The sequence below is a fragment of the Elaeis guineensis genome, chromosome 1 (genome assembly GCF_000442705.2).
Source record: "Elaeis guineensis isolate ETL-2024a chromosome 1, EG11, whole genome shotgun sequence".
Lineage (NCBI taxonomy): Eukaryota > Viridiplantae > Streptophyta > Magnoliopsida > Arecales > Arecaceae > Elaeis > Elaeis guineensis.
Genome location: NC_025993.2, coordinates 122,071,691 through 122,082,933, shown reverse-complemented (window position 1 = coordinate 122,082,933; position 11,243 = coordinate 122,071,691). Strand labels below are relative to the sequence as shown.

The 11,243-nt window shown below is 37.7% G+C and overlaps 1 protein-coding gene across 2 annotated transcripts in view; it reads left to right on the top strand.

Moving 5' to 3' along the window:
• The first annotated feature begins 2,318 nt into the window (after positions 1-2,318).
• The window catches only part of LOC105038865 (probable magnesium transporter NIPA2), a 28,449-nt gene continuing 19,524 nt past the window's right edge, over positions 2,319-11,243 (top strand). The window contains exons 1-3 of one of the 2 annotated variants that reach the window (XM_073250840.1): positions 2,319-2,471; positions 2,575-2,727; positions 2,969-3,025. In XM_073250840.1, coding sequence (XP_073106941.1) covers positions 2,601-2,727; positions 2,969-3,025 — 184 coding nt within the window. In that variant the 5' untranslated portion in view covers positions 2,319-2,471; positions 2,575-2,600. Of the gene's footprint in view, positions 2,478-2,574; positions 2,728-2,968; positions 3,026-11,243 lie in introns of both variants that reach the window. The other variant, XM_073250841.1, reaches the window with a different exon arrangement.

Genomic DNA, 11,243 nt, shown 5'->3' with positions numbered 1-11,243 from the left:
TTTCATCGGTAATACTCGTTATTTACGATGAAAAGATTTTGTTACAAATAATCTATAATTTTTAAATTTTTTATTTTTCTTCAAATATAAGTGACTAAAATTTTTGGTCATAAATAACAAATATTTGTCATGAAAATTAGGTTTTCATCATAAATACTTATATTATTTATGATAAAACTATTTTCGTCGTTAATATTTAAAAATTTAAAATTAAAATAAATATTTTATTATTTATGATGAAAATAATCGTCGCCAATAAATTATATTAGTGATGAAAAAAATTTTCATCGCTAATATAATTTATTTGTGATGAAAAAAATGATCGTAAATATTTTATTATTAGTGATGAAAATAATTTTTCATCGTAAATAGTTTTATTTGTGACGAAAATACAATCCATCGCAAATAAATTCATCATAAAAACTCTCTTTTCTTGTAATGTGGTGGGTATAACCACCCATTCCATGATTACATAATACCGAAATAAGCAGGATTCATGTATCTAACTATTACAGACAGTTACCAACTATTCGTCTATAAAAAGAGATAAATGAACAGTATTTGGGAAGGTCTCTTGAGAGCTGAAACTCTATTTTTTTGAATATTCATCTGCTGTTCATTACTCTACACTGATTTAAATATTAAAAGATCTCTATCGAATATAATTTTGATTAATATAAATTTTATTTTATAAATATTTTTTATCGATAATAGATGTTACAGAGGATTGACCGCAACATATTTTAACCACGTATGCCTTATGTACTCTTTGTATTGCCCACTCTATCTTAGCAACAAAAGCTTGTTGATGGAGAGGAAATGAATAATGATGGTGATGGGGCTTTATCGAAGGATGATGGTTTGAAGTGACAGATAGCATATTTTAATAATCAGATTTAATTTACTACTTCTTTTAGCTTATTTGTTATAAATTTTTTTTAGCTGTAAAAAGATATAGTTGTCATATAATTATTGCTTTGGAGAACAGAACACCATTTTTAAAGTATCATTATCTTTCTGGAAAGGTATATAGAAATAAGAGAGAGGCACTGGTATAGCAACAACTTTAGCTTACTCTACGTGCATGGTGCATGAGATTGGAAGGATGCGGTAGATTCATAAAATGGTACGATTTTGTAATCTCCAACAAATTTTATTGGTTAAGGTATCAATGAATAAAATATTTAATTGATTTTTTTTCTCAATTTTTTTTTATTTAATTAGCTTTCTTTGAATATGAGCGAAGATAGTATACTTCCCACTCACTCTTATCATTAAAGAGAGCCAATTAAGCAATTGTAAGTCCAATTAGAGGCATCACCTTGGATGACCTTTGAATTTAGTTGCAGTATTACTAATGGAGATTTTGATTCTGCGATATTATCTGCATGGAATCACGGCCAAATTTAAGTAGACTCAGGTCTATTTACTATGCTTGATTATCTCCAAAAGTGTTGTTACTCATTCACATGACCCTCCAAAGTCTCACAAGAAACTTGTGTCAAGGGATGCCATCGTAGTCAATTCACCTGTCCATGCCAACTTAAAGTTGCCCTATGAAAAGAACATATAAGTAGCCCATACACATACTCTTTATATGCTCAAGTATGCTTGTGGCTTGAGTAGAATTAACCAATCTTGAATACATTGTACCAAAAAAAAAAAAAAAAAATCCAAAAACCAAATGGTTGTATGTGGACCGTAATTTAAACCCAATCCTCTAATAAAATCTTCCTTCTTAACACCCAACAGCTTTGCTGTTTCACTTCTAATTGAAACTGCATTCAGTTGTCCCAGCAGTACAACTTACTAAGCATCCTCCTCAACATAATTCACCCACTCTTTCCCTGATCCCCTTATTAAATTTCGTCAACGAGCGATGGACCACGATAACGAAGGCAATCCCCAAGCCTCGCCAGAACCAGCTTCTCCATGCTCCCATTTCCGGAAGCATGATATGGTGCGAGTTCACACACGGTAAACCATTGTATAACCTCATCCGATCGCTCGCATTTAGATCCAACGGGTGGAACACGAGAGGCACAACAAAGTCTCGGTGGGGAGAGGGACTCAACTGGTGTGGCCCAACAATTTGCCACAACGGGTTCTCACCATACGTGTGTTGTTTTCTCTACCAAAACTTCACCGCACCAATTAGTTGGTGCCACTTTTGGCGCGCATTTTGGTACTGTGGTTGCGCCCCGTAGCAGGAGTCTTATGTATTCGGTACGGTGGATGGGTCCGGGGGACTCGGAGGCCCATCGTCTTAAATGGGGTACGCCCGGGACTCGACCCCCATGTAACGGCAATGCCGTTGGTTCCTCTTCCTCCCCTCCTACTCCTCCTCCTTCTCGCCGAGCTCCGACATCCTCAGCCCGCCGCCGTCTCCTCCGCCGCCTTCTGACGATCCTTCTCTCGTTTCAAACTTCTCGTTGAGAACTTGAGAACGCTCCGAATCCGAGCAATCCGAGGTCTTGGTTAGCGTTTAATGTGGAAAGAAACTGAGATGAGTTATGGGTTGCTATTTTTGGTTGGTTGCTTCTTATTTTGTTTATTCTGTGGTTTGGTGTTTAGGGATTGGGTTTCGGGGGGTTTCGGCCATGGCGATGTCTCTCGACAACATTCGGGGCTTGGTCTTGGCCCTCTCCTCGAGTGCTTTTATTGGTTCGAGCTTTATATTTAAGAAGAAAGGGTTGAAGAAGGCCGGGGCTACTGGAGTCAGAGCAGGTTGCGTCCCTTTTCTTGGCCCTTTTTTAAAGATTTCTTTGGTTTTTCCATATCTCTGTTGTTGATCTAGACATGCTATGTATTAAGATATGTATTTTTGCTGGACTGATACGAGATACGAATCGACGTGAAGGTTAAACATTTGATTTTTACGAAGTGTGGTCTGTTTGCCATGAGATTAAAGAACGGGAGATTCGGTCAGATGTTTGGTTGTTCTGAGCTGCAACTTGTTGTTTTTCAGGATCTGGAGGGTTCTCATACTTGTATGAACCTCTGTGGTGGTTTGGAATGATCACTAGTAAGTATTTTGTTGGAACTTGACTGCTTTCTTCTACACTTGGTAATATAAGATGGTAGTGTTATGGATCCCTTGTTTCTTTCTTGTTCTGTTATGTGCATTTGATGTGAAGTTTATATGGCTTCGTGCAAACTAAATGCCTACCAGTCCTAAGTGAGTATATGAGATGACAATAAAGTTATAGTTACAAAAAATAGTCTGCATTTTTCTTGTTTGAGTTTTAACGAGGACATATACATCCTTTGTTATGTTTTTGGAGGTTTTTGTGTTGATGATACAAGTTTGAATAACTTAGATTGGTGGCTTTTGGATGGACTATTTGATGTGTCTGGTCAGATCATTCCCTTTGATGGGATGGATATTGTCTCTCTCCTGAGAAATTACTCTAGCAAATTTTTGTTCATGGTCAAGCAAGATTATATTTTTATTCTTCATTATCTCATGGGACACTGGGAGGTGCAAAACTTTTCATGCCTCTGAAACGTATGTTTTTCTAAAGATTTGGATATCTGATAATGTTCTCATATGATGTGTGAAATTCACCACCTGTCATTTTTTATCATCACTTGAATCGACCAGACTAGTATCTCAGGGATGGTTTGGTCATAGTGCATGGATTTATGTTGGGTGCCAAATTGTCTGGATGATGAATAAACATAAGGTGATTTAATTGTTTGCAATGCTTGATTTACTCTTTTATCTAGAACCATGAGAAAAAAAAATTTCCCCCTTGGGCCATTAGACAAAATGAGTGTGCAAGATATTGATTTGATTCTTTAGGGACTTCACTTCACTTTAGGAAGCCCCTCCAGTCTGTTTATATTGCTGAAGCCTGAGGTAAAAATCATGTCCCACCTAAAAGTGCATCTAGGTATGATGTTTTTTTTGAACTTGTATTGCATCAATGTTCTTTAAAAAGATATATAATTTAAACTCCTTTCCCCAATTTCACATACAAATATAAGCATCTGTTAAAAAAAAAAAAAAAAATGGAAAGCACCACTAGCAATTATTCTCCATGATCTACCCCATAAGTAATTATCTAATTAGTGCATGAACAAGAGGGTTCTTGCTACCACTCACATAGAAGACTACTGACTATCCTTTTGATTGTTGGCTTGCTTATGATACACCAATGTTAAGTCTTTGAGAAACACTTAATCATGTCCATTTGGCTTTTTGATCGAGGATAGGTTCATGATCGTGTTCTTTTTGACAAAGCAGTTCCTTCCAACACGTGCTTATGGAGGTAACATTTAATTGAACAGGTTGCACACATTGAATCTGAAGACATGCTCAGTGATTCCTATGCAGTTTGAGCTGCACCACCACTGTATAAGTGACTACTTGTAAGCAATGGGTGTAGTTTGATAGGTTTTAACTACCACCACAGTAGTGTTTGTCCTATCAGTAGTGGGTATATGTTTACAAATACTTGGATATTAGCAAAGGTTCAGGAAAATGCATTCTCACTAATTCTCTAGCAGATGTTCTGTTCTTCAACATGGTGCTTGATGTCTCCCATCATTTCCTTCTGAGAAAAGGGTCTCAAAGTACATTTAAACAGCCCTGGCTTCTACACTTAGTTGGTCTTGCAGATGACTTCGTGTTTGCATCCCACCAATTCATCATTGAACATATTCTGCCTGTACAGCTGTTTCCAAATTGATAAATGGTTCTGGCCTCTCGAAGTTTAAAGATGCTCTGCCTACTGCATAGGAAATAACAAATGCTGACACTGATTACAGAGCTTTGTTGGCTTGAATAGATATTGAATTGCAATACTGTAAATAATGTTTCAGTTGTCATTGCTGATTGCAAATAGAATTGTCATCATTTTCAATATATTCATGACTACATATTCTTTCTACATTGACCCTTACGAGTGGAGGCCACTAGTTGAACATCCCACCAGACTGCTCGATTCTTAACACTTGAGATGCCACATTCAATCATGAATAGCATTCAGTACATTAGGGAGACTCAAGGTGGTACAAGTAATTTTGTGAGTGGCCATCACCTTCTACACCCTCATCATAGTCCTTAAGAGGCTATGAGAGGTGCACTAGTTTTTCCATAGCTGCTTTCAGTTTTCCTATATTATTAGGTCAGAAGCCCTTACAATGAACATACCATCCAGCACTAGTTCAACATTCTTGTCACCTTTAGAAATTCATGGCTGCCCCATCCTGTTATCCAAAGGTATACAATGGTCATTTAGCAGGGTTTATGACCTCCTGAAAGATTAGATATACATGAGAAGAATGTTCTCTTTAAACCAATCTATTATTAATAAAACAAGGATGACATGCCTCAAAGCATGAAAGGCATTATTCATAAGGTTTAAGATGGTTCTTTGATTTTAAAGACAAAGGCAAGAACTCATGATGCCCATCATGCAAACCTGGGTTGTTTTAGGAGTAGTTGATATCAAGACTCATATAAATTCTTTAAGCTGCCCTATATATCTCATCCAGCAACTGGTGTAAAATGAACAAGTTTTAGTAACTGAAACAGCTAATTTCACAATTGGGTTTAACCTTTCAAAAAAAAAAAGGGGGTTAGAAAAGTCATAGAATTAAAATTTGGATTTCTACCGGAATTTGATTTTTAAAGGATTTGGATCCTTTCCTAATCCTGCTATAGGAAATTTATCCAACTGTTGCACTTCATGGATGTTATTCAGATAGGATTTAGTATAACTCTTCATCTCCATATGAGACAGCCATGTGCATGCTTTTTAAATGGAGTAGGAGATACTAAAGTTCTTCTCATCTGAATTTAATTTATTTATTTATTCCATATACCTAAGCTGTAGAACATTCTTAGGCTTTGGGATGTGGAGAATCTGGGGCCTAATTTAAACTCATTGAGATCTGTACAAGTCACCATGGAAGGCTAACTTAAAACAACTCAGGGTTTAATATGCTGGAGTGAAACAGAGAGAAGGTTCTAGGAACTACTGATGACTGAGGTTAGGTTTCTGTGGCAGATTGGAGAATAGTTTCATATCTTAATTGTAAAATTCTATAAAAAGGGAACAATTCAGAGAAAAGAGGAGATTTTTCATCCTTTCGAACAATATCCAGGCGTGTATCCAACAAATTCTGAATCAACACCAATAAAAAGCCAGGGGTAAGGTTTCACCTGAAGGACTATGTTGAGGGAAGGTGACGGATTTTGGGGCCCTATCCTCGTCAAAGCAGATATGGAAAACAAGCTTATTTTGTAGGACAGGCTGAAGCACGATAGAAGTGACCAATGGTCAGCATATTTTTAGCATGCTTGATTGCATAGATGCGGATTTATTTTCAACTTTTAAGCCTTGAATTGCTGTTTTAGGGTTTTTTATTTTTCTATTTTGGAATGTCTTTTCTTTGTATGGTAGAGATTAAGTCATATAATCTCTAGACTTCAGGGCTTATAACAATGTATCATGTGCCCATGTAAGGTCCCACATTATCATAATGTTAGAACTTAGAAGTCAGTCTCTTATTGGTCTAGCCACAAGGAAAAAGAGAAAAAAGAAACAGAGACACATGGACAAATTCCCTGTTTGTCTCAGACTCTCAAGTATCTATATGGATGTACATGCTGTCTCCTTTCTCATTCCAGGCAACATGGGTGGCTAACTACCATTAACGTCATTTTGAGAATTAAAATTAAGGTTTTGGATCAGTGGTTTGTTGTTTAAATCTTATGATTGTAGGACAACAAGAAATGATAACTATTGGATAGATTTGAAATCTTGTTCCTCTCCATTGCACATCAAAGCTCCCATTCTTTTCTACTGTGCCAGTTTTTCTGTTCTTCATCTCTATTTTATTTTATTTTTTCTTTTTGATACATGAAAATGATAACATGGGCCTTCCTTATCATTTTAGCCTCATTGAGACAAGATGTTGATCTGGGAGGGCCTAAAGACCCAACCACGGGCACATAAGCACGTATAGAATGTTAGAACCTTAGGCTAAGCCTAGAACAATGCATGCAGTTATCTAATTAAAAACAGAAAATATAAAGAATGCACCCATGGTGCAAGATGTCAACATTTTGCACCCCTTGCACCCCAAAGCATTCCTTTTGCTTCAAGCTCTCCATTGGTTACTAGCGCCAAAGATGAAGAAAAGATTTGCTTCAGAAAAACTCGTGAGTGTGGGAGATGAATCTCTTGCACATTGATTGACATCTACCTTCTATTGGTTTTATTGTGGACCATTAGTGACAAAGAAGCAGATCCAAAAACTTTACTATTTTTCATGAATCCGTGATGGCAACTCCAAGAAAGTCTCCATCTATTTCAATGAGCCGATCAAGTCACGTTCCTCATGCCTCCTTGAGCATAGATTACTATACTACTTGGCTGCTTTACGCTAGGGAATTACTTGAGAAATCTGATGGTGGGAATCATGGACAGCCACTGCTAATGGAAGCCAAAGAAAGGCCAAGATCGTAGGTACATGAATGACAAAAAACAATGGGATGCCTACCTAAACTATACATGGTTGAGAAAAGGCCCAAACTCTAGCAATCTCGCTAGAGAATAGGAACAACAAAGGTTACTCAACCTAGAAGGCTAGGGGCTGAGCAGTCGTATTGATCTCCCTAGAGCCTCTCTTTAATGGAATTTTTAGAATAGGGTTTGCCAAGCTAATATCAATAGCCATACTGACCAGTGACCGGTTTGGTATGGGACAGGTCCCTATCATGTCATTCTGGAATGTATCAAAATATGAAGAGGGAGAGGGAGGGAGAGAGGGAGAGGGAGAAGGAGAGAGAGGAAGAGAGAGAGGGAGGGAGAGGATGAGGGAGGAAAGAAAGGAGTGGGGAGAGAGAGGGAGGAAGAGAGGCCAGTACTGTAATGGTTTGATAAGAGTCGCGGCTAAAGGGGGAGCTTCGGTTCATCATGGTGAGTGGCTTTCTGGCACTGCAAGGCAACCAAAAGGGGGATGAGAGGGCCTTCATTAAGAGATTGAGAGGCAGTGCATAGGTGAGGGGTAGAGATCAAAACCCTAGGAGAGAGAGAGAGGGAGAGGGAGGGAGGTGGGAAGAGAGAGAAAGGGAGGGAGAGCGGTTGGATCATTGTGGTTTGAGGAGGGCAATGGTCTTGGTGGGAGTGCGCTTTGGTTCTATGGCAAGGGGCTTTCTAGCAATGGAAGGTGATCAGAAGGGGGATGATAGGGCCTTCCTTGAGATATTGAGAGGCGGTGTGCGGGCAAAGGGTGGAGATCAAAATCTTAGAAGAGAGAGATCAAGAGAGACATTGCCTCAAGGGTTTGGGAAAAGGGAGGATTGGGGGTTTTGTTAAGGTCGATCCGTCCGGACTAATTATACCGTTCTGATTCTTGATTGGTTTGTTTGGTATGGCCCAAATTGTCCAGTTCAGGATGGTTCGACCAACCTTGTTTTAGAGAACAATAAGGGGCCAAGAACCCTCCAACAATGTTTATTCTTATCTTTCTTGTACACTCTTTTTTCCACCTTGTAGCTCCAATTATTCTCTTTTGTTTATATCTCTAGTTAAAAGTGCAAGAATCAGCTATAGTTTTTTATGTACAAATTAATTCAATTCTAGTAGGCCTTTTCTATATTAGGCTACGTTAGTTATCGGTTGCCTAGACAATTTCAGGCATTGACCTGCTTGAAAAGAGAATATCTAGACAGCCAAGCAGTAATATAGTTCATTATTTTAATATAAATAATATATTCTGTCATATAGATTCCAAAGTTATTAGACAATAATTGTAAAAAACATGAGGGAGCTTTAACAATTGATATCATGGGAGAATACAATGCATGTCCACCTAGATAATATGATTATTCCATGAAAAGATGCTTATAACATACCATTAATCAATCAAACATTCAACAAGGAAAGTTGTATTTGATGTTTAGTAGGTGTGACGTTGTTGTTAAAATCTTACAATTCAAAATCGGGATCTCATCATCTGGATCAAAATGACCATAAAATGATCCAGATCTTATCTTTGGATTAGGATTGATTAGGAAAATAGGATTTGGATCCATATTATGAATTATGCAGTCCCTTGGGTCATAAGATGATTTGATTATGCTGTTTAGATATTAGATTGTATTATTTCATTTTCTAAATATATTTGAGTATTTGGCATTCTAAATTACTTATTCCTAATTACTAAAAAGTCCTTAGTCAAGCAACCTTGTTATTAGAGTTTGTGGAGCTACAAGTAAGAGGCAAATTTGCATATCTTTTACATGCATAAAGTAAAATCTTATTGTTATTTGTTTCATATGACATTCTAAGTAAAATGATATTGAATTGATAGGTATCTTAGCATGGTCCTGAACCACCAAACACAATGTTTATTTCATTAGACATGCTATATATTGGCTTATTTTGGTGGAAACTAGATTTTTTGTATGCATGGTTTTCTATTATTCTTTCATATACTATATTTGACTCATATATTAATTTTTTTTTATATTTCAAAATTATGGAAGAAATGGAAACAAATTTATGATTTGTTATCTGATCCACGATCCGATCTGATCCAATCCACTCTATGATATAATTTGATTCCGATCTTAACAACATTGGGTGGAGGTGATCGGTTCAAGATGGAAGGAGTATGTGACGGATGGTTGTGAACTCATACTACTTAGGTGTTTAGACTTGCCTCTCCATCTAGTGTATTATTTAAGGAGTGTATTTACTTAAAGAATAGTCTGTTTTTTATGTGGTAGATGATATATAAACTCCCATCCTCTATTTTAATACTAATTTTTTTGCCTTAAAATGAATTCTTAGGAGGAGAAAATTGTTTAAAAGGAAGGAAACAATTTATCATCATTTAAAATATATAGATTAAAATTACTAGGTCCTTTACTAGTCAGCTAAGGTCATGTGGCTTCTCAAGTTGGGTGCTTAGACACATTTTAGGTGCCAACCTAGGCATCCAGGGTGCAATTTCTCCAAGGGCCTCTCAAAGTGGTTGGTGCCTCGGTGATGGGGCTCCCAAGCACCTAGTTGGTCTACTTAGCATCATAGTCTCACATTGACTAACAAAAGGGGTGTTATATGGGTTTATTAGCCCAATATAGTCCTCCCAACAACTTAAGCTTTTGGGCCTTGAGTCCATGATAAGTGGTATCAGAGCTAGGTTTGTTTTGTATCATCACTTTTATTAGTCATGTAGGCCCCTCGTTGAGGGTTGCTAGGGTCATGGAAGACCTAGTAGGGTTGAGTAGGACCTAGGCCATGGGTTCGCCCTCCTCTCTTGAGTAGGAGCGAACCATGATGAAGGCATCACAACTTTAGATAAGGGAGATTGTTATATTCCCACATTAACTAATAAAGGAGGTGCTACATGGTTTATTAGATCGGGCCAATCCTTTTCCCAATAGCTTAAGCCTTTGAGCTGTGAGTCTGTGATAGTGGTATTAGAGCCAAGCCCATTGTGCGTCACAATCTTTATTAGTCATGTGGGCCTCTCACTAAGGAATATCGGTGTTGAGGAGGATCCGATAGGGTCGAGGAGGACCTAGGCCATGGGTGGGCTCTCTCTTTCAAGTAAGAGCTAGTTGTGACAAGGATGTTAGTAGATTAAGTGGAGGAGATTGTCATAGTCCACATTGACTAATAAAAAGATGCCACATGGATTTATTAGCCTAGGCTTCATGCGGCTGTGCGTTTAGTCCCACATCGGCTATGCATGGGGTAGATCTTGGGTGCTTATATAGGACTAAGGAACCTAAATAATATTTTCTGACTAGCCTTTTTGAGTGAGGTCTTGGGTCATGACCAATGGTATGAGAGCAAACTTTGCCTATGGCCTATATGGACAAGGAGACATTGCAGCACAAGCCTATTGGTGCCGACCATGGGTTGAACATGGTGTTTATGATTAAATTTAAATAAATTTAGATCCTTAACTTGGTGGATGCTAGGGCTTAAACAAGGGGAATATGTGAGGACCCGTACATGCATATATTTAGTCCCATATTGGCTATGTACAGAATAGATTTTGGGTATTTATATAGGACCAAAGAATCTAAATAATACCTTCTAATTAGCTTTTTGGGTGAGGTCTTGGGTTGTTACAAGACTAGTCCTCCTCCCAACAGCTTAAGCTTTTGGGCTATGAGTCCATGACATTAGGCCACTAGGTTGCCTCCATTCATGATATTGCCTTGCTTGGAGTCATCATAAGAGTCCTTAATTGTCTACCGTTCTTTCCCT